Raw genomic sequence first — 25,165 nt, forward strand, 5'->3', positions numbered from 1 at the left:
AAAATATCACAATGAATTTAAAACACTGACTACAAAAACATTGATTATGAAAAGGCAGGCTGCGTTGGATAATCCAGAACATTGTATAAGCGAATGTTGGATAAGTGAGATTCTACTTTAATATGAAATAATTACTGGGATAGAATAATGCAGAACAATATAATCTCTAAAACCAGGACAGTAAATAAAGACCAACAGTCTGAAAGCAGGGAAATTGGAAATTCCACAAAGGAAACAATCAGGGCCAGCTAACACCTCCCAAGAAAGGATTCTTCCAGAAAGGAAGCTGAGAAGGGAGTGAAGCACTGTGTATTACCAAAGTCATTATTATTACTATCATTACTATTATTGTTGTTGTTGTTGTTGTTGTTATTATTATTATTATTATTATTATTATTATTATTATTATTATTGTGTTGCGGTCAACCATGAAAATGAATACAATCTGGCTCCAAGTATTCAAAAACACTAAAATCAGAATATATAAAAATTAATGTGGTATAATAAAACAGAACAATACAATCTCTAAAATCAGAACACTAAATAAAGAACAACACTCTGAAAACAGGGGAATTCCACACAGGAAACAATCAGGACCAGCTAACACCTCCTAACAAAGTATTCCCATCATCAAAGTCTGGCAAATCCTCTGTTTTCTCAGGGCCCCAGACAGTAGAAGCACATAAAATATCACAAACAACACCACTCTGAAAACAAAGGAATTCCAGACAGGAAATAATCAGGGCCAGCTAACACCTCCCAACAAAAAATTCACGCAGGGAGGAAACAGCCAGGCTTTACAGCTGCAAGGCCATTACATGCTAATCATTTTCCCTAATTGTAGCATTGATACTTGCCTCCAACAGACAAAAAAACCCAATTAGAAATATTGTATATTCACAACCTTTAGGAAATAATATCCCCTGATGGCGCAGCGTGTTAAAGCTCTGAGCTGCTGAACTTCTGGACCGAAAGGCCGCAGGTTTGAATTGGGGGAGCAGAGAGAGCCCTCACTGTTAGCACCAGCTTCTGCCAACCCAGAAGTTCGAAAACATGCAAATGTGAGTGCATCAATAGGTACTGCTCCGGCGGGAAGGTAACACCGCTCCATGCAGTCATCCCACATGACCTTGGAGGAGTCTATGGACAACGCTGGCTCTTCGGCTTAGAAATGGAGATGAGCACGAACCCCCTGAGTCAGACACGACTGGACTTAATGTCAGGGGAAAATATTTACCCTTTACCTTAACTACCACCAATTCCTCAATACTTTATTTCCCATACCACCAGACTTCGCCACAGCAACGCATGGCCGGGCACAGCTAGTATAGATAGATAGATAGATAGATAGATAGATAGATAGATAGATAGATAGATAGATAGAGGTAGGTGTGTGTGTGTGTGTGTGTAATCAAACAAGTTTGGCAGCAGAGATGAGGTTATCGATGAAATCTACATGCAAACTAATAATTGAAATAGAAGGCTTGGCAGAGTACTGCAAATTCCAATATTTATGTTGATCACTATAGAACTAGATCAGTTTGCAAAGTATGTCAGAAGAGAGTGCTATATTTTTAGTTTTCAAACTGTATAATTCATACATTTCCTCATTTGCTTTTAAATTAGCTAAATGAATTATACAAATAATTGACACAAAGGTTATTCTCTTGAGATCGCACTACTGAATGGCTCCATGGGCATATGGCCAAGTCTTTCATCTCTATATAAACCAACAGTTTTTCCTTTGCTGAGTCACAATTTCTGCTAAGGATTATATACTCAGTATTTCCCTTCTGCTCAATTTAAAATCGTACAGTGGTCATTAGGGTTTAACAATGGAAACGATGACTTTCCCTCTAGATTTCCTTCTGCCTTGTGTATCCTTTGTTGTGACTAATTGCAATTTTATCTCTAGTGACATGTTCATCCCAAGGTTTTTTTGTTAGTTCTTTTGACATAGTAAATTATGTTCTGGTTTCATAACAGGCATGTCTCCAAATTATCTCCAAAATTCACCTTTTAATTGCAATGCTTCCCTCTCCACAACTAATTTGTGACCAGTGGAGAGCAGGGTCATGGGATAAACATTTGGCTATATCCCTACTGTTGTGACTCAGCTGGAACCTCCAACTGACTCTGATGAGGATGATGGGATTCAGGTTCACAATCAGGTTCAAGATGTCCCCGTTGTAGAAGATTAGGAACAGAGAGTACAAGTTCATTTTCCCACAGCAAGGAATCATGTTGTTGATACTGAAACTAGCCAGGTGCAAATGGACTTGGAAAAGGAGGACAGTTCACAGTCTGATAATGAGGCTCAGCAAACTAACGAGCAGGCTGACCTTGATGAAACAGGTTCCTTAGATCGAGCTGACCGTGTGGAATTCAGGGTTCGGAGGAGTGTGAGAATTGCAAACAAGAGGGAGGCTAGAGGCCAAAGAAATGATTTCATGCTTTGCAAAGGGTATTAAAGCAATGTGTTTGGAGACAAACCTTTGTCAAAGCAACTTTCGTTCAACCAAGAAGCAAGCTCTCGTTTTCCTGGATTACCTTGCAGCTTTTGTGTTCATGTTCTTGGGACTATTGGGACCTTTTTTATGCCTCATGATTTTTGGATTTATTCTCTATGGCTTTATTTTGTAACAATTCTCTGGAACTTTACTTTTGCTTTTAAAGAACCTTTTATCTTCTATTTTCTAATAAACTAAAAAGACTTCAACCTGTGTGCAGTTTGGTGTATATAGCAAGGTGAAGCTAACCTGAAGTGCAACACCTACAGCCAGACACAGAGCAATGACATATCCACTGAGATTTTCAGGGTAGGGGAGGTGTCCCCAAAATGGCGAATTGTTAAATGGTCTTGAAGAGGGGAGGACTGAGTGGGGAGTGAGAGGAGAGATGGAAAAGCTATGCTGTATGTGTCAGCCTAGGTTCAGTAGTCCATTGAAGACCTCCAAAAGCCTTCAACAACTGGTCAAAGATTGGTTTTTCTCTTGATAGTATTCATTTGGAATATTTTCATGTTCTGGGTTTGGTACAGCCTCCTTCTGAAAATGAGGCTCTGGATCTTTCACCTTTGTAGCAAGCCCATATACTGAGTAATGTCCCGCCCCAATATGAAGCTGTCCTCGTCTAGTAGTACAATCGATCACATCTTTTTCCCAGAAGGAAGCAAGACTCCTGCAAATGACCTTATAGATTAGGTGCTCTCTATTTACATTCAATTTCCAGCTCTGCGCTATCTGTAGAGAATGATTATCAAGGCATGAAATTAGAAGTTTCACCCAGTAGGAAACAATTGGATATTTTGTCATTTCTTTACAGCTTCTTCTCTCTTGTTAGTGGGAGGAGGGAAGCAATCATCAGAAAGGTCAGAAATATTTACTTACCAATATTGAGACACTGCCTAGGCAGCTGCCTTCAGTATAAAATAATTGCAGCTTGGGATCTCAGTAATTGGAGAACAGGTGAAGGGAAAGTGACGCTGCAGAGAGCAGTGCGGCCTGAAATATAAATTACTGTCCCCAGGTGAGAATCTGTGGGAATACTCTTGGTGAACTCAGCAAAAAGACAAGAAAGAATTTCTAAAAACTCACCCAGGGGGGTTAGACCTAGGCTGGACAATAGCAAAAAATACTATTAAGGCACTAAATGTAGGTATAGGGGTATAACAGAGGGGTGGGGAGCTTGCTTTGAAAAGTCCTGAGATGCTAAAGGATAACAAACAAAATCCTGATATATCAATACTCCCACTGATGGTCTGAGACAAATTGTAGCTCTCGCATTTTTGTGTGGAAGAGATGTCATGTAATTCAGGGTACTTCTACATTGTAGAATTAATGCAGTTTAACACCACTTTAATTGCCAGTACTGAGGTATCCTAGAAATTAAAAATACACCCCTAGTGTCACCTGTTTAGGAAAGGGCTGTAAGAGGGCACTGTGTTATTTCTATAAACATACCTAAGTGTATATTTTAAATTGTTTTGATGTGGTTAATAGTTAGTTGGTTTTAATGCTTATTCTTTGTATATTTTTCAATTATACAGTATGATACGCACTCACCTTTTCAACTGGGAATATATTCCTGAACTTACCCTGGAAACAGGAAACTGGATAATAGCTAAAAATATTGAAGTGAACTTCTCCCAGAATTTACTACAAAGTCACCCGGGGGGGGGGGGGGGGGGCGCAAAATAATGGCTAGATCCTTCAACACCCAGCAAAACATGCACCTCCAGACAGAAGGAGGGCTGGAGGGGAGCATTTGAATCCCCCCTGCGAAGAACCAGTTGGTTCTGGCTGGCATTCCCACCAGTTGGCAAAGAGGAGGAGCTAAAGGACCCTTGCTTCAGGTAGCCCCCTCCTCTTTGCATTCACTTCCCTGCAGCACAACCCACCCTCCCGCCCTCAGTTCAATATGAGTTAAGCTGATCGCATTAGGGCCAGGTAGGAATGTTTTCCCTCCTTGTAGAGGAGGGTTTTTCGCCTACCCCATATTGAAGCTGCTGGGAGTAAGGAATTTAAACGGGTGGGGGTTGTATAAATAGGTGTCACTGGCAGGAAGTGGGGAAGAACTTGGATCGGCATACACCTTAGCACCCTTCCATACTGGGGTGAAGGGGGGATTTTGGGTTATCTCTTTAGGCTCTATGGCTTAGGGGGTTCCCCAAAATATCTCCCTTAGGGCTTACCTTGGGGGGTTCGCCTATCTCCTAGGGGGCTTTATGGTCTGGGGGAGAGGTGCCCAGGGACTGCCTTCCAGTAATGACCAGCCGGGACAGCAAACCATCAATGTGGAGTGTCCCCGGGGTCAGGTGTTTCGCCCAGGGGTTGGCTTGGCAGGTGGTCCCAAAAGATACCTGGCCTCACCATTACCCATGTCGCAGTGCTTTCCCCCACAACTAGTCAATTATCTAAATTACCATTTTTATAATTAGGTCAATAAATGGCCCATTTACTTCTCCACATCTTGTGTCTGGTCTCTTTATTTCGCAGTGAGGATTCAATGACAGAAGAAATTAGAAAATTCCTAGAGAAAAGATGATTTGTTGGATGAGGATATGTGAAACCACGTGCATCAATTCCATAGATACTGGAATTATAGTGTATTGAAATCATTTTATTTTGTAAACTACCTTTAGACCCAATCTTGGGGAACAGGCAAGATTTAGAAAGATAGCACTAGTAACAACATGTTGATTATCCTTAGATATTAAACACCAGCTCAGTAAATAGAATGCTTCCTCTTTCTTATATTTGACATAAATAATCTGTGCAATACATTAATCTTTTCCTAGTTTCTGTTATGAATATAGTGGGAGTAGAACCAGCTGAGTAGCTTCACAGGTTGTTAATATGCATTGACTCTGTCCCTAAATGTACAGTCTTATGGCTTTTGGGGGCTTACAGATAACTGCTGTACTGAGTTTAATTTGTACAAGTTGCACATTAGTGGTTTTCTTACATGGTACAGTGTTGAGCAGAAATGCATGATTAAGCAATCTGTTACGGTAAAATGAGAAAACGTGTTATGGCACACCTGAGCTAACTAAGATATTTTTCTGGACCCTTTGGGGATTCTATAAATGTTGATTTGGTGTTATTAAAATGATTGATTTGAAACAGGGCACAGAGATTACATTAAATAGGGTAACATCTGAATCCAAGTCAGAGGGATAATTATGCTGTGCGGCTGTGTCAAATGGTTTGCAGAATAGACTGCAGAAAAGCATCTTTGGCATTTTGCATTTCCTTACATTTGCCGCTTAGGCATTTTTGTGGCTTTAAGCCTACATATGCTTCTTCCACTTTATTCTACATGGAAACCAGCAGCAAAACAAACACCACAGGGGTGTTAACCCTTCTCCTGGATATTCAAAGCTTTTATCTAGATATAGATATAGATAAGCATCTGGAGTTACACTAAAACTGTACCTTACAAACACATTCAACTTACAAACAAACCTATAGGACCTATCTTGTTCGTAACCTGGGGACTGCCTATATAGTGAAAACAGAAAGAAATGAGGCAGCTCTGCCACTTATCTAACTACATTTTGATCTTCCTCAAGATGTGGTTTTTAAATAGACTAGAAAATTACACATATGACAAGGGGAAGTATCATTTGTTCAAAACTGTCTTTAAGCACTGTCTTTAAACAACACACTAACAAAAGTGATATGCAAAGCCATGCATCTTAAAATTTTAATGATGAGTTTTAAACTTCCATGCTATGTCTAACTTTTGTTTTGTGTATTTTAATATGTATTTTATGGAGATATGTTTTAATATGTGTATTTTACAGAAAGTTTTAAGTGATCCTGTCGTGACACAGAGGCCTTAAAGAGCCACACACTATTTTAGTCCAACAAAAGGGTTTATTATAAAGCAACAGAAATACGCTCAGAGACACTTAACGTCAATGTCTCTAGCCAAAATTCAAGGATTTGCCCAAACTGAGCTTCAAAAAGCAACCGGAAAATAATCCGGATTAAACAGAAAGATAAACTGGAAAGAAAACACAGAATAAAACTCAGTTCAAAATAAACAGCAGCAAACAGCACTATAACAAAGAGTTCCACTAGCCAGTCCGGAGGTCCAGGGAAGGAGAAAGCTGCAAACACGATAATCCAGTCCAAACATAGTTACCGGAGGTCGTCAAACAAAGCCGAAGTCATCAGTCCAAAAGTCCAGGGAGGGAGAAAGCTGCAAACACGATAATCCAGTCCAAACGTCGTCACCAAAGTAGTCAAACAGAGCCGTAGTCAAACAATCCAAGGTCCAGGAGAGGAGAGAGCCACACTCACAATAATCCAGTCCAAACGTCCAGGAATCCCAGGTAACAGAACTCCAGGCTGCAAAACCTGAACCCAACCCAAAAACAGGCAGCGACAAAACACATCCAACACTTTGCCTTCTGCAAAGAATCCCCACTTTAGACCTTATTTTATTTTACACATCATCATCAGATGAGCTGGTCTCCACCCCATTATCATTCCCCACAGCTGTTCCTGTCGTTACACGTGGACCTCACCCATCATCCCTCCAACTCCTCCATCTTCTGTCAAGACTTAGATCTCCCCATGCCCCAGGTGTATTATCTGCTTGCCAATCGTCCTGTCCTGAAAATCCCACAAACGTATCACCAGAAGTTGACTGTGCAAACACATCCCTCATTTCCTGAACCCTAGTCCAGTCTGATGTGCCCTCTACGTTTTCATCACTCCCAGACCCATCATCCCCAGAGAAACCCAAAAACGTTTCATCTTCTGTGGAAGCAATAAGTGTATCTCTCTTTCCTCATCTGATTCTTGCTCCCGAGTAACCCTTTTAGTTCCTTTACTCATATCCATCCCGTCTCCCTTTTCAATCATTGACTCCTCATCACTTGAAAACCCTTCAAATGTGTCTTCCTCCGACGGAGCCATAAGTATCTCCCGAATACGTTTCCTTTGTTGTTCTTCATCAGGCAGCTGCTCAATATTACCCCTTTTCCTCCTACTAGTCCTTTTACTACCGTTTGTAATATTGCCAGCTGGCTCAACTACAACAGATCATGTGTTTTGATTATGTGTTTTAGTAATGTTGTAACCTGCCTCAACCTGTGAGGAGAGGCAGGTAAGAAATAATAATAATAATAATAATAATTATTATTATTATTATTATTATTATTATTATTATTATTATTATTATTAAATACAGAGGAAGAATTGGCCTATGATTATTGTGAGTGAATGTGTGGAAGAGCTGGTTAACTGGAGGCGACAAAGAGCCTAATTGATCTTGAAAACTGAGACGACTATTGCTTTTGCACCACTAACCCTCTGGAAATATTTTCAGTATTTAGGTCGTTACTTTCCCATTACATATGTCTTACACTGGGCAGTAGTTTCAAGAGCAGGGGAAAAACATCTTGCTCAGATACATACATACATTGGTTTTCTCTGCTGTAGTTACGCACACCCCGCTTTCAGTGCAATCATCATCATGGCTCCCTAAGGAAAACTCTGCTGAAAATATCATTTGGCAATTTCAAGTCTCGCATACTTATATGCAACTGTATGTGCTTTGTTTCCAGATTGATAAGTATGCTCAGCGGGACCTGAAGAAAGGGCTTCATTTGTATGGAACTGAAGGAAACATTGGCCTCACTAATGCATGGAGCATCATACAAACAGATGTAAGCTTACCCTTTCATTGTTTTTTTCCATCTTTTATCCATCAGTGCATATACATCTGTCTGGCTTAAAATTTGCAGCATAATGGAAAGGATTTCATCTGGATTTCTAGAAAAGCAAGTTCTTAGAGCTGCTGAGTGCCACTTGCAGCATAGTGGGGAATGCCTCCCATGCCAATGAGAGAAGTGAATCCACTCCAGGTTTTAGTCCAAATGTTAAGTGTGTTTGAACCCTATTCCTCATAACAAGATTTAGCATTTGGTCTAAAACCTGGCCCAACCACTCCACTGACATGGTAAATTGCAACTTGCCATTGACTTTACCTACCGACTGACTACTATGCCTATGCCTAAACAGCCCTTCCCCTTAGCTGCACTGGAAAGGGCTTAGAGGGGATTCACTTGGAGTTTTTGCCTTAAACTCATTGGCATGAAATCTGCTCTTCATCATGTAAACTGCAGACAGGCTAAATCCATGTCTCTCAAGCTATCTGATGGGAAAGGCCATCAGTTGCTGTTTTGTTTTGTTTTTCCTCTCCTTCTCCCAGTTGGACAGGGACTGGCACCATATTTGAGCCCACTGAATCCAATTATTTCTTTCTTTCTTGGAAACCTTCCAGGGAGGGCTGGCACTGGTCCATGGATCATCACTTTGAGTAGCGCAGGGCTAAACGGACCTATTTTTGGTAAAAAAATTTAGTTTACAGAATAGTTTAAGCAAAGAAGAGCAAAGTGCTCCATCCAGAGGGTGATTACAAACATGCAGGTACTCAGCTAATTTTTATAAAGTTATGAAAGAGGAGACTGTCCAGTTTTTGAAAAAGTTAATGAATGCGGCATTGAGGGATAAAGAAATTCCGGACACGTGGAAGAAAGCCGAAATAGTAATGCTAAAAAAAGAAGGTGCGGATCTAGAAGACGTTGCAAATTATCGTCCGATATCCTTATTAAATACGGACTACAAAATTTTCTCAAATATTTTAGCCAGCCGACTAAGGAATTTTCTAAAGGAATGGATTGGAGAAGACCAGACAGGTTTTCTCCCAAACAGAAGCATTAAGAACAATGTAAGAATTATAGTAGATACCCTAGAATACTACGAACATTATCATCAAAAAGAATTGGCTTTACTTTCATTAGACGCTGAGAAAGCGTTCGATAACATAAATTGGGATTTTTTAAAATTATTGTTTAGAGAATTAGATTTTGGCCACCAATTCCAAAATGCAATTGAAGCAATATATAGCCAACAATAGGCCACAATAATGATAAACAGACAACTTTCGAACGAATTCCCCATATCTAAAGGAATTCGACAAGGATGCCCATTGTCTCCGCTAATTTTTATTTTTTCTTTAGAGATTCTAATGAGAAATATTAGAAACAATAAAGATTTAAAAGGATTAAAAATTGACAAGCATGAATACAAAGCAAGAGCATTTGCGGACAATATAATTTGCATTATTGAAGAGCCTAGGTCAAATATTAACAGATGGATTGAGACTATAGAGGAATTTGGAAAAGTGGCAGGTCTAAAAATCAATAGGAAAAAATCAATAATTTTGACTAAAAATATTTCAAAGAAGAATCAGGAAAAACTGGAACAAACAGTAGGTTTAAAAATTTCGTCAAAAATAAAGTACTTGGGAATATGGATAACAGCGAAGAATAATCAATTACTTCAAAATAATTATTTAAACAAATGGAAGGAAATTCAGAAGGAACTTGAGTGCTGGAAGAACTTAAATCTATCTTTATTAGGCCGAATAGCTGCGATACAAATGAATATCCTACCAAAAATGATTTATTTGTTCCAAAACCTCCCTATAATTCGGAATACGAAAATATTTACAGAATGGAATAAAGATTTAACGAAATTCATTTGGAAGGGGAAAAAACCAAGAATAAAATTTACCGTTATGACAAATCTTAAGAAAAAGGGAGGATTCGGAGTTCCAGATCTGAAATTATATTTTGAAGCGAGCGCTTTGGTTTGGATAAGCGACTGGATAAAATTGACAAAATCAAGGGTACTTACAATAGAAGGTTTTGACTTAAGAAGAGGGTGGCATTCGTATATTTGGTATGGGAAGACAAAAATAGAGAAAAATTTTGGCAACCACTTCATCAGATCAGCATTAATGAGGGTGTGGGAAAGGTATAAGAGAAATTTCTACACAAAAACTCCAAAATGGGTATCGCCTCTTGAAGCAAATCAAAGAAGGCTATTAGGGTGGTCTAATTGGCCCCCATATAAAGACTTATTAAAAGGAAAAACCCCTACTCTTCAATTAAAATCACAAGCAGAGATTCAGATGAAATATAAAGAAGTTACCTGGCTACAATACTTACAAATCAAAGAATATTTTAATATAGATAGTAAATTAGGCTTCTCCGAGGAGGATTTTTGGGAGAAATTGATTAAATTAGAGAAAAAATTAATCACTGTAATATATAATAAACTTTTTGAATGGTCTACCGAAACAGAACAAATTACTAATTCAATGACAAAGTGAAGATACAAATTTTTTTTTAAACATTTTTATTGGGTTTTACATTCATAATTCATAATTCACAACAACACTACTTCCCTTTTATCCAATATTTTTTCCCTCCCTACCACCCACACCCTCCCTCCTCAACCACAGTATGTTTATATTAATCTTGCAGATCCAGCCACAGGTAAAGTCTTTGTATTTTTTCTTTAATGTAATCGTTGGCTCCTCCATTTTTCACTCAGTTGAAGTAGTCTTTCCATCTGTTTGTAATGTCCTTTTGTTTATTCATTCTTGTTACTTGGTTAGTCATAATTCCTGTAATATCTAACAACACTTGATCATACAAATAATCGTTCCAATTATTTAACGTCCATTTCGATTTGTCTCTCCATCCTCTAGCAATCACAGCATGTGCTGCTCTTATTGTTACTTTCAATAACTCTTGGCACTCAGTTTTTATACTTGGATGATCCAGCACTCCCCAAAGTAACAAATCATTATTAATTTGTATTGTTATCTGTAATAAGTCCTGGATTTTCCCTTGTATCATTAGCCAAAAATTTTTTAATTCAGAACACTCCCACCACATATGTGAATAAGTGCCCTTTTCTTTATTACAATGCCAGCACTTTGAATTCTTCCCTTTTATCATATAAGACAGTTGTTCAGGAGTTCTATACCATCTTAATACCATCTTTTTTTCTAATTCATTATATTTTTCTGTTTTTATTTTATTTATGTTCCTAATTATTTCATCTACTTCTTGTGTGCTTAATATTTTAACCCCATTCCATTTGTTACGTATTGCTCGGATCATAAATTCCTTATCTTCTACCATTAAATTGTATATTTTTGCCACTATTCCTTTACTTGTTTTTTCTCTTGCATTTAGCAATTTATCTACCTTCAGTTCTTCAGTGGGCTGTGCACCCTCTTTTTTTACTTTTTCCCAGATCCCTCTTAATTTTAACCAATATTCTTTCCCCCCTTTTTCCAAAAGGTCTAGCCAGTTAATTATCCCTCCATCTTGTTTCCACATATCTTTTACCCTCCTTAATCCTTTTTCTTCTAAGGTATTTACCAACCTTTCAGGGAGTCCCATGCTCTTAATTGGGGTCTTTCCAGAAATTTTATTTGCCCATAGTTTTTGCCATTTTTGCCAACATTCAAACTCAATCTTTCTTGGACCTGTTAGTTTTTCTTTTATTTCTTTAATATCTCTAGTATATAGCCCATATTTTCCCCGCCCTTCATTTATTTCGTTCTCTACTTTTATCCATTTATCTTCTCCCTTTAAACTTATTTCTAGTAAAGATCTTAGTTGGAAGGCCTCATAATAGTTTTGTAGGTTTGGAAATCCCCATCCAAGTAATCTTCTTGGGGTATATTGAATCTTTTTCATTATTCTGTTTCTCTTTTTTCCATATATCCATTCTCTCAAGGTATTATCCCATTCTTTTATTTGTCTATAGTCTATTTTTATTGATAGGGTTTGGAACAGGTAAAGTAATTTGGGTATAATGCACATTTTTAGTGCTAATATTTTTCGTGGGATACTTAATTGTTTATCTCCCCAGGATTTTAATTTTTCCTGGATTTTTTTCCATATTGCCCCATAATTGGCTGCTTTTAACTTAGTTATTTCTTTGGTAATGGTTATACCTAAATATTTTATTTTATTTCTTATTATTTTTATGTCTCCCATTTTTGTCTGCAGCTCCTTCTGCTCCTTTTTCCCCATATTGTATATCATCATTTCTGATTTGCTCATATTCACTTTCAATCCTGAATACCTTTCAAAATCTTTTAATATTATTTGTATTTCATGAATAGCTTCTGCTGGGTTTTCCATTATTAGTAAAATATCGTCCGCATAAAGATTTATCTTCACCTCTTCGTTCCTAATTTGATATCCCTTTATCCTGCCGTTGTTTCTTATTCTATCTGCTAGAGGTTCCATTGCTAATGCAAATAGGAGCGGAGACAGAGGACAACCTTGTTTTACACCTCTTTCTGTTTTGAAATATTTTGTTAAGCCTTCATTTACTCTTATTCTTGCTCTTGAATTACTATATAACTCTTTTACTATTTTAATAAATGAAATGTCAAATCCGTAATTACCCATTAGTTGTAACAGATATTTGTGGTTTAGTGAATCAAAGGCTTTATAAATGTCTAACTTTAATAGTGCAAACTTTCTTTTTTTGTTATGATTAAGGATGTTTAATACATTTCTTATAGGGTGCGCAATATTCCTGCCTTTTATAAAACCATATTGATCTTCCTTTACTATTTTGGATATAATCTCTTCTATTCTATTTACTAATATTTTCGTGAATATTTTATAATCCTGATTTAGGAGGCTAATGGGTCTGTATGAATTGGGATCTTCTGGATCTTTCCCACTTTTTCTTACTGTTATTATCTCTGATTCTCTCCATGTGTCAGGGATTTTCCCTCCCTTCATTATGTTATTAAATAGAATCTTCAATTCTGGAATTATTATTTCTTTCATTTCTTTGTAAAATTCTGCAGTGTATCCATCCCCTCCTGGAGATTTTCTATTTTTCAGTGTGTCGATAACCTGTTCTATTTCTTGATACGATATTTCTGTTCCTAGTTTCCTATTGTCTTCTCTATCTATTATTTTCTGTATTTTTTCGTCAAATTCTCCATGTATTTGTTTTTTATACAATTCCTGATAGAAGTCTACAAATGCCTCCCTTATTTCCTTGGTCGAGTTTACTTTTTTATTATATTTATTTTTTAACTGAATGACTCTTCCTTTCTCTTTCATGTTCTTCAAATAGTTAGCCAATTTTTTCGTTGTATTCGTATTTTGTCTTTGGAAATTATTTTTAATAAATATATCTTTTTTCCATAAATCCAAATTATCCATTTCTTCTAACTGTTTCTTTAAATTTTCCAACTTTGCTTTCACCTGCACTTGGTATTTATTTTGTAGTAATTTTTGTGTTTCCTCTATTTCTCTAAACACCCTTTTCCTTTCTCTATCTTGCTGTTTCTTTACTGCCACTTCTTTTGCTATACAGTAACCCCTAATTACTGCTTTTGCTGTGTCCCAGACTGTTTCTGTACTTGCTGAACCCCTATTCTCTTTGAAGTAATTTTTTATTTCTTCTGATAGTTCCTTCTTAAGTTTTTCTGTCTTAATTATAAAATTTTTATATTTCCAAGTTTTTATTGCCTCCGATTCATCAGGCTCCTCTATCCTTAACTCCACTATAATAGGTGCATGATCTGAAATCCAGATCGGTTGTATTTCCATATTTAAAATTCTAGACCTATTAGTATTTTTTATTAATATATAATCTATCCACGAAAAAGATTTATGACTTTGTGAGAAGTATGTTGGCTTTTGGTTTATGAGATTTGCTTCAAATATGTCCTCCATTTTCCATTTTTTTACAAGGTCTTTGTTTTTTCTAAGGTCCATATTAAAATCCCCTCCAATTATTAGCTCCCCTTGATAAATTTCCTGTACTTTCCTAAACCACTTTCTAAAATATTTCTTTTGTCCTTTATTTGGGCCATATACATTTCCTATTGTATATTTCTTGCCATTTATTTTGCATATTAGTACTATGTACCTCCCTTCCTTATCTATTATTGTTTCTAATATTTCCAGTTTCAATGAGTTTTTCATTATAATCGCTACCCCTCTAGCTTTATTCGTACCTCTCGCTTCAGCTATCACGCTCCAACCTGGAATATTTATTAATTGTTTGTTATCTTTCTGATGTTTGTGGGTTTCCTGTAAACAAAGCACATTGCAATACAATTTCTTTGCTAGTTGTATTATTCTTGACCGCTTGAGATCTGAAGCCAACCCGTTTGTATTTAAAAAACACATTTTTAACTTGTCACCCATTATCTATGTATATTTGTGGCTCCTCATCTGCAATGTTCCCTTCCCTTATTACTGTGGTTACCCCTCCCCCCTTCTCAAATGTTATTTTAAGGAAATGAATCTTTCCTTTCATTTGAGATTTCTTGCGGCACTGCGCCCCCTGTTCCCTCTCCTATTCGTTCTTTGTTATTACTATTCCAGGCCATACAGTTACTTCACTGTTTTTGCCCATTATATGCCTGCTTTCAACCCTCTACCCGCCATACATATTAGTTTTGTTGTACATAAGCTTAAACATAATGTCCATTCAATCCTGCATCCATCTTCCACAGAGATTCTAAGGTAGAGTCCCTACTTATTATGATGTTGTAGTCCTTGTTCATTTTAATGGTCTTGTTAACCCACTAATCTTCATCTTCGTCACCTTCCTCTGACTCACTTTCTTCTCCTTTTTTCTCTGTAGAGTCTTTTGTTTCTGATGTCAGCGGAAGGCCCAATTTATCCAGCATTGAGTGAGCTTGTTCTGGTGTTCTTGCAGTATATTTTTCCTTGTCTTTGTAAACCAGAATAGCCATTGGTAACACCCAGGAAAACTTTATCCCATGAGCAGTCAGTCTGTCTGCATACGTTTTTAAAAGAGCTTTTATCTTCAGAGATTCCGGAGACAGGTCGTGTTTTGGAATTATTTTTTTCCCTTTATATGTTAAGTCTCTGTTTGCTTTAAGGAGTTTAAACACTTCATCTCGTTTACTTTCTGTGGTGAAGGCCATTATGATATCTCTTACGCCTCCCCTTTTTGCATAGTGAAAGGTTCTGTGAACTCTTTCAATTTGAGTTTGCACTATTTCCATGTTTAAACCTTGAAGCCATAATATTATTTCCACTTGTAAATTCTCTGCAGAAATTTCTTCTGGGAAACCGGACAGTCTCAAGTTTTTTCTTCTTTGTCTATCTGATAGCTCAGCCACTTTATATCTTAAAGCTGCAATTTCGTTCTGGTTTTGCTGCGTTCTTTTCTCAGTCTGTTTAAGTTTTTTTTAATTAATTTATTATCTTGTTGTATGGTCTTCATTTGTTTCAGCAGCATGTCAACTTTTGGATTCAAGGTTTCCGACAGCTCTGTAATCATTTGTTGAATATTTTGTAGTTCCCGTTTGGACGCCATTTTTGGCCGTCTTCCCGGTTTGATTCTTGCTTATCTTACTTAATAAAGTCTCTTTCCCCCAATTATTTTACTGTAGAGAAAGTTTGTTGGCTGCAGGGGTCTCCCACGAATAATTATCCATTAACTGACTGCTAAATTAATACTTATCTCCGGCTCTGGACTTTAATTCATTTGTATCTCCGGAGAGTCAGGAACAGAGCTGCTTCCTCTTACCCAGGCATGCGCAGAGCCTAGCTGCGATACAAATGAATATCCTACCAAAAATGATTTATTTGTTCCAAAACCTCCCTATAATTCGGAATACGAAAATATTTACAGAATGGAATAAAGATTTAACGAAATTCATTTGGAAGGGGAAAAAACCAAGAATAAAATTTACCGTTATGACAAATCTTAAGAAAAAGGGAGGATTCGGAGTTCCAGATCTGAAATTATATTTTGAAGCGAGCGCTTTGGTTTGGATAAGCGACTGGATAAAATTGACAAAATCAAGGGTACTTACAATAGAAGGTTTTGACTTAAGAAGAGGGTGGCATTCGTATATTTGGTATGGGAAGACAAAAATAGAGAAAAATTTTGGCAACCACTTCATCAGATCAGCATTAATGAGGGTGTGGGAAAGGTATAAGAGAAATTTCTACACAAAAACTCCAAAATGGGTATCGCCTCTTGAAGCAAATCAAAGAAGGCTATTAGGGTGGTCTAATTGGCCCCCATATAAAGACTTATTAAAAGGAAAAACCCCTACTCTTCAATTAAAATCACAAGCAGAGATTCAGATGAAATATAAAGAAGTTACCTGGCTACAATACTTACAAATCAAAGAATATTTTAATATAGATAGTAAATTAGGCTTCTCCGAGGAGGATTTTTGGGAGAAATTGATTAAATTAGAGAAAAAATTAATCACTGTAATATATAATAAACTTTTTGAATGGTCTACCGAAACAGAACAAATTACTAATTCAATGACAAAGTGGGCAAGAAACATTGGAAGACCAATACAAATTAAGGAATGGGAAGAAATTTGGATGAAGAAACTAAAATATATTTACGCATCAGACTTAAAAGAAAATTATTTGAAAATGCTGCACCGCTGGTACATGACCCCAGCAAAACTCGGGAGAATGTACAAGAATATGGACAATAAGTGTTGGAAATGTAGGATAAATGAAGGTACATTCTTCCATTTATGGTGGACATGTAAAAAGACATCTGACTTTTTGAAAAATATTCATGCTGAATGTCAAAAAATTCTTAAGAAACCTTTTCCAATGAAACCGGAATACTACCTTTTGGGAATATTTGATCCGGGACTATTCGCAGACCCAAATATGGATGAATTGTTCACCTTCTTATCAACAGCAGCGAGAATAGTTTTCGCTAGAGGCTGGAAGTTGGATACAACCCCAAATACAAACGATTGGATTTTTAAAATAATGGATATAAAAGATATGGATAAACTAACTTTTTTATTAAAAGAAAACAATGGCAGAGGAATGAAAAAAACAGATTGGTCTCTCTTAGAAGATTATCTTGAGAAACCTTAAAGATACAAGTGGGAAAGAATCTATTATTAGCTTTGACATTGATAGTACCAAAGTGTTATTTTTTTTACAGGAAGAGTAAGAGTGGAAGTCACTGAAAATTCCTGTATATATTTTTATTTTATTTTATTTTTATTTTTTTATTTCTTTTATTATTATTACTTTTTTTCTTTTTTCTTTTTTCTAGTTATTTTTTCTGGTTTTCCTATACACATATTGTTCCCCCACTTTACTTGTATATATTATCGTTTTATATACATTTCCTTTTCTTTCTCTTTTTTCCTACTCTCTATACCTTATATTGTTCCCCTACTTTTTATGTATATAGATCTTTTTCTCTTCATTAATAAAAATTATATATATATATATATATATATATATATAGAGAGAGAGAGAGAGAGAGAGAGAGAGAGAGAGAGAGAGAGAGAGAGAGAGAGAGAGAGAGAGAGAAACTATGGCAGACCCATCGAAACAATGAGATTGATTTACTTGTTCAGATTCTATCTGTTCTTCACCATGTTGGTTCCATATGGTCTCCCTGGTATAGATTTTACAGTCATATAGAAAAGGAGGAAATCACCCATTCTTTTAAGAGAAAGAGAGTTTAAATAGTTACTACCCCTGATTTTTTTAAAGAGCAATTCAGAGGGGGGATACATTTTTCTGCTGTTGACATGTCTTTTACTGAACAGTGTTCTGGAGGCATCCTCATTAACATTGTGATACTGTTTATCCTGCAATAACAGTGTCTCCAGATATGAAGCTCAAAATAATGGAGACTTGTTTTCTTTGCATATAGCTCTGTAAGTCTTTTTTTTTTTTTACTGATTTCAGCTTGTGTTTTTTTTTAAACAAAATGCACATATACAATTTTCAAAGCAATCCTGAACCTAGTAATCAGAAACCGAGCCCTCACCCAACCACTCCCACAGTCTCCCCTGTGCATGAGTACATCCCTGTTATTCTCGGAACTTGAGAAATTATTTGAAATTATAGGTCCAGGTCCAAATAATTAGTTTCAAGTCCAGCACCCAGCAAAACAATGGCCTAAATCCTATTGGTTAGTCCCAACTGCAAGTTTGGATTGTAGTTGGGATGAAATCAATTGTTGAGCGATGGGTCAACAGGCAAGCAGATCTAATTGATTTGATCTGCCTGCCCTAGCAGCAGGATTAGGGATTACATTTGGTAAGGGACACACATCAAGATCATTTAAACCATTGGACTGTGCTACAAATCATGCCTAGGTATTAAGACCATACATGCCTGTAGTTATAGAATGGGATTTGGCCTGTAGAAATTGTGTTATCTTCTGATCACTTGTATTAAAATAAAAATCAGAGAGCAGCCAATGGAAACCTTGGAGATGGAAATTGTGGTATGCAAGGCCCCTGGACCATTCACACATATCCACACATATTATTTTAAAAAAACTAAAACACTTGTCAGAGTGTAAAATGATGACATTATTCCTTTTTGCAAGTGAATTGTAACTTACCTACTTCACCTACTGATAAACTAACATATTTGTAACTAGCAACTTCCAAGCACTTACTTTCTCTTGTTCACCCTGAGAACACTAACACTGACAATAAAATTAGAAGAGCAACAAGCATTCCTTGCAGTAAACACAGCAGTTTTTTGTCTGCCTGAACCTCTCTTGCCCTCCCTTGATATTTGTAATTGGTCCAGATTTACTACAATTAATCACCGAAATCCTTGTGTTTAAATATTCTTTTTGTCCTCAACACAATAGGAGAGGTTTGTCATAATCCCAATGGCTTGTTCGCTTTCCAGCTTGAGTAGATAAATTGTCTGCCAAATTTCTCCCTGCGCATTTGCATGGATGAGCATTTCCTGTCCTGAACTGCTGTGGCATATTGCTTCAGACTAATAGGAGGTGGCATTAATTTTATGAAGCTTCGGAGAAGGAAGGGAATATGGCAGAGTATGAATATTAATTCAATTTAAAGAAAATCCGTACAGAAATCAGTAACATACTCAGTATGGGTCATAGAGAAAATAGAATTTAGAACCCCTTACAATTTAAGGTGATCATAGTAAACACTAATTTATAAGATTGTTTTCCCCGAACAATTAAGAGCCAAGTTTTGAAATATTGTTGCACCTCTAAGCAAGGCATTCTTTTGTTAATACAGTAGGTTTGTTGTGGCTTAAAAGAAACATATGAAATAGTAAAATGCACTTCCTTCAGCCTTCTGAAAGAGATTTTATTACAAGGCGGAACATACACCACCAGTTCTCTTGGATACTTTTGTGAATTGGCTTATATTTCCTATTTTTCTCTTTTCTGTGTGAATTTATAAGCAAGCCTGAAGAAGAATTATGTGGGAATCAAAAGCTGACACTTGTAACCTTTGTTCTCTTCTGCCTTGCCACAAGTTCCCAGATATTCACCTGCGCCCACATATGACCAATCCCAATATGAGCAACAGTAGTGTTGATCAAAAACAATAGGTAAACTACCTCACCTTTCCTCCCATTCTTATATTAGATGGAATTGATATACCTTTGTCTCCTTTCACAGCTATAACACTACGATTCCACTTTAACTATCATGGCAACATAGGTTGAAATCCTGATATCTGTCTTTTGGAAAGGAACTAGAGCAGTGGTTCTCAATCTGTGGGTCCCCAGGTGTTTTTGGCCTACAACTCTCAGAAATCCCAGCCAGTTTACCAGCTGTTAGGATTTCTGGGAGTTGAAGGCCAAAACATCTATGGACCCACAGCTTGAGAACCACTGCACTAGAACGAGGTGGTTGAAAATCCTAAAGGCCCTCCCAAAACTGAGAATCCCAAATTCAACAAATGTTGTCATGGCAGCTAAAATGGAATGATAACATTATGATTGTATAGTGTTAATGTCCTCAGCCTTTGAATACTTTAAAAAATAAAATAAAAATGTGATGTGACAGGTGGTAGTGCCCACTCATATATTTTAAATTGCCTCAATATATTTTCATTAAAACTGGAAATACTTTAACCTTTTCTAAGGGAAATTAAATTCCCTCGTCCCTGTCACAGAGTCGAGTCCCTCTATTTTTCAATACATCTTAGAGTGGAGTGAACAAACTACAAAATGTAGACTACATGCAGCCCCTGGACCTCAGTATGGTGGCCCTTGAATTTCCCCACCAGTTCCCCATGGATTTTTAAAAAATACTTTCCCTCTACGAACTGCACAGAAAGCACCCCACCATGCAAAAATAGATGAGAGCCCTCACCCCTACAAGCACCCAGAACTTTGTACTATCCTTTGGATATTTGTTTTCCTCTGCACTACTTATTAAAATGGTGTGAGGATGGGAAAGTGAATCTGAGCAAGCACAGGCAAGAGCGTATTTAAAAGCCTACTCCATATATAAATAAAATAAATGAGTTGCTGAAAGGTTTGGAAACTTGTCGGTGTGTGGAGCTTGCGGTTTATCTCTTTTGGATTAAAATCCTGAAGTGTAGAAGAATAAGGGATAGGATGAGTAGACATCATTTGTTTCACATTTGAGGCAAGCATTATGATATATCATTGTTCACATCCCAAGCCAACAAATGATGAAACTTGGCAATGTGTTCAAACTTCAGCTTCCTATGCCTTTTGTGGAGTGAGGTTGTCTTCATAAATACACATTTGAAGGCCCTGTCAGAGACTTGATGCTCATCCCAGCTATCCATAGAGCCAAAACCAGCCCTGGAAACTGGCTCCAGGCATATGAATGATACATCTTTTTTTGGCTGAAGCTGTTTCAAGGGGGAGTGGAGGGCATAATTTGGTTTACTGCATTCTCCCCATATTAGAAAAGGTGTTTCAGGATTATAAAACATAACCATTTCAGAACCTAATTTATTTCTTATTTTCTCAGTCTTAAAAGTAGTAAATATTGGATCTCTTGGACTATAACAGAACTAGGGCCACTAATAACTAATTAGTTAAAGATTTCTGGCAGACATGGGAGTTGTGGTAGCAAAACTGAGAATTAACTCATCCAAGCAAGTACAGTGGATGCTGTTAATTAAATGTGGATTGTTTAGAAGCACGGCAAGCATACCATGAAAGTAATGAATGAATTTGCTTGCCCAAGCTCCAGTATTAGAAGCTATATGACAGCTTTGTAGTGGTATATGTAAAAGGGGGAAATACTTTAACACCTCAAGCAAATATTCTGACTGTTTAACTGGAACAATAAATCATTCACCTTTGCAAAGCACTAAAATTTTCATCCACATGCTGAGTAGGTACAATGGAAGAGATACAAATCAAAGTTTACTACTGTGCTACTCAGAAAAAGTTTTTTGGCTGCAGTCTCAGCTCCAAGATCATGAATATCTATATTACAAAATGTCAAAGACAATTTCAAGGCAGAGCCTATGCGACTCAAAAGCCACACATCTTTACAAAAATATAATAAAACATGTTTCAGTGCAGCAACCATTTCATTTGCTGCTCATTTTTCCTGTGGTAATAGCATACTTGCAAAATACTATCATTGCACGCTGCAGTGCTGACAATCCAGTGTTTGACAGGAAACAATTTGCTGAGTCATGGATTTAATTTTGTATTTTGAAAATCGCAAGTGCAAGAAATGGCAAAAAGTAAATTATTTTCCTTGTGTTTTTCTATGGAAATAATTTTAGTTGTTTACTTTTGTTAGAAAGTTTGCAGAGCTCAACAACTATATGCTTTCATTTATACCCTGACCCTTGTTCCCTGTGAACTGGAGGCTGGACTTCTCATGGAATGAGTTCCTTTTTGCATAATACAATCCTAACTCAAAGATTCATCACCTTAGGAGGGTTAGCATTAGTCACCTGCCTCTTCTTAAGGCACATCTTCTAGTTGCTCTTAGGGATTTGCTAATTCTCAACATCCTGAGGCTGGGAGGGATGTGGATTCAGCAAAGCTTCTGCTGGTGTAGTGTTGGTTCAGCTGGGCCATGACTGTCTTTTCAGGTAGATGTACACTCTTGATTCGTCAATCCCACTTGAGACTGGGAGCAATTCGCAACGACAGTGTGATCCCCATAACCATGGGAGTCATACCCGTGGATGGTTTCATCTATCCACAAAATGTCATCTCTAGGAACTGTCAAAGTCCTCCAGGTAATTCTATAGTATGCTTCTGCTGGACCATATAATTTTCTAGGGCCTCTACAGGTAACTTCCAGTGAAAACCATTCAATTCTATAGGGTTGGTTATTACCCATGTTTTGCTGTTGCATTGTAAGTTCAGGAAATGATATCCTGGAGATACAAGGGTCATACTGTTCCATGCAAATGTATTTATTCATTTTTATTTGCAGTTCTTTTTCATACCCATGAACTGTAGAAGAGCAGCATCTTTTCAGATAAATTCCTTTTTGCTTTATGATCTTGTGTGCTCATATTTTCAACATAGCTTGTTCTGCCCTTTCCAGTTCAGATGCTGTGGAGTGTCAAACTACACTGACTGGTTTGAAGTGTACAATACTACACGTGTCCCGGATTCATGCTGTTTGGAATTCAGTGAGAATTGTGGTCTTCATTCCCCAGGGACCTGGTGGAAAGCTGTGAGTAGTTGAACTTACATCTTACATTGAAACAAGTTGCTCTATAATTGGAGAGGTTTCACAGGACAAAGGAAAAAGAAAAGTTGTAGTCTTGCCAAGTGCTGGTTGTTTCATCCTAGGACATGACCTAGCATCTATCTAAACAATATTTTGACACATTCATCATAAATGTGGACAATAGTTTGACAAATAACCCAGAGGGAAAGCCTTTTGACTAACAAGATGGGAAATAAGCAGCTCACTTTTAAAGGGTAGAAAGGAGCAGAGAAAATACAGAAAGAGCACACAAACATGAGCGAAGATCAGGGCATAGGGTTAATGTAAGATTTCTGTTCCTGTCTATCATGACTTTTTCACCATTTCCTTCGGCTGTTATTGCAACAATGGACCTTTTAACAGCTTTAGTTTTTTGAAAAGCTTTTTAAAAAAATAGAAACCAGAGAAGTTATTTTTATATAACACTAAATTGCAACTGAGCTGAGTGTTCTTCAGAATAGATTTTTATCTTGAATGTTATATCTGAGGAATTAATCTTTTTCCCCATCCTATTTTTTCACTATGAATGCAGCCGTGTAATTCATAACTATTGCCCACAATCACCTGCTTTTCATTCTTCAAGTGAGGAAATAATCACACATTGAATCTGATATTTCCTTGTAGTGCAGGAAACAAAAAGGGAACAAGCTTCACATGTCAATTGATGGCCAACTGTTTATTCTTTTAAAAAGCCAAATACATTGCAGTGTTCTTCAGAGGCATTCAGCAGAAATCTCTAGAGCTGTAAATAACATTCTCCAAAATCTTGAACCATTAAGGAAAAGTTTTCTATAACTCCAAGATATCTGTTGAATGCCTCTGAAGAAGGCCTTTTCTCCTATAGGCCAAAATGCAATTGGATTTTTTGTGATGACCCATGGGCCTTGTAGTCCTGCTCAGGACATTGTAATCCCTGATGAAGAAGAAAACTTGGGTTTTTTACCTTCCCAGTCAGAACTGGAATCTTCTCAGCCAGATCTTTCCCAGGCAGATCTGGGAACCTTGCACCTGCAAGAAAGTTGTGTCCCAGAAGTATGTCAAACAAACCCAGAGCCCACATCTCCCGTGTTCTTGCGCCGTGAGTTTTGTAAACAACAGAGGGGTTTGGAAGCAGCTTCGCGCAGGAGTGCTAGAATTGCAGCTAAGAATGTAGCCAATTAAGACTGCTTTCCGTGAGAATCTTTAGGGAGTCAAACATCTGGTCCCAGAGTTTAGCTTTCGTTTCTGGTTCCCAGAGAACTGCTTCGGCGAGAAAGTTAGACTCTATATAGGTGTTTTACCCGCGTAGTAACTTCGCGGAGTCAATTCGTCAGCCTCCGGAGCGAGTTGTGTCTGGACAGCGCGCTCCGTTTCAAGCCTCGTTCCTGCTCAAGCCTTGCCCTGCTTTCCAGCCTTCGCTCCAGTTTCCAGCCTTTGTTTACCTACGGACCTTGCTTGTTTTCCAGGACTATACCTTGCCTTGTATCACGGATTTTACCAAGTTATTCCACGGACCTTGTTCTTGTTCCTTGTTACCTTGTTCCACGTTTTAAGCCTTGCTTCAAGTATCAAGTTATTTCCTAGCCTTGCTCAAGTTTATGGACTAAAGGACCTTGTCATCTCCCCTCACTTTGCCTGGCAAAGTGAGTGTTTCGGTTATTGGATTACAACTTTGGAACATAATATTTCATATTGGACATTGCTTTTTTGGACTAATTTTGACCTTTCCTGAAAGGTCTGCTTCTGAACTAACTTTTACATTTATTTTTATTAATCTTATATATTTCCTTAATAAAGATATTAGATAGAATCTGGCCTCTGCGTATGGTTATTGGTGCTCTGTAGCCTGGGTCGTGACAGTTTGACTCCGCCACCCTAAGCACCAATTAACCTCGGCCAGAATGTCTACCGGAACCGTACCTGGGCCGAGCGGCCAGCCGATTACCTACACCATCGACAAGGATGAGGTGGATCGAATCCGTGATAAGCTCAATGCCCAGGATGGAGAAATAAAAGGTTTGAAGGAACGCGGAATCCGTCTACCGGCCATGGCGTTGCCAACCAAGTTTACTGGAGAAGCTTCTAAGGTTCATGTTTTCCGTCGCCAATGCCAAGCTTATCTAGAGGCCCGTGCTGCCGAATTTCCCCAAGAAGACATCAAGGTGGCATGGGTTTACAGTCTTCTAGACGGGCCAGCGGCCAACTGGGCGACGGCACTGTTCGACCAAGCCTCTCCACACCTAAGATCCGCGCAACGCTTCTTGGACCACCTTAAAGAGACTTGGGGAATCGAGGACAATTTGGAGGCAGCCGGTCACAAACTCCGT

At 37.6% G+C, this 25,165-nt stretch overlaps 1 protein-coding gene across 9 annotated transcripts in view; it reads left to right on the forward strand.

Moving 5' to 3' along the window:
• tspan4 (tetraspanin 4) overlaps positions 1-25,165 on the forward strand; it is a 747,849-nt gene that overhangs the window by 708,775 nt on the left and 13,909 nt on the right. For all 9 annotated transcript variants that reach the window (XM_008108423.3, XM_062976117.1, XM_008108460.3 and 6 more), the window contains 2 exons: positions 8,081-8,182; positions 22,692-22,823. In XM_008108423.3, the coding sequence (XP_008106630.1) occupies positions 8,081-8,182; positions 22,692-22,823 (234 nt within the window). The remainder of the gene's footprint in view (positions 1-8,080; positions 8,183-22,691; positions 22,824-25,165) is intronic.

Source organism: Anolis carolinensis, chromosome 1, assembly GCF_035594765.1.
Source record: "Anolis carolinensis isolate JA03-04 chromosome 1, rAnoCar3.1.pri, whole genome shotgun sequence".
NCBI classification, from domain to species: Eukaryota; Metazoa; Chordata; class Lepidosauria; order Squamata; family Dactyloidae; genus Anolis; species Anolis carolinensis.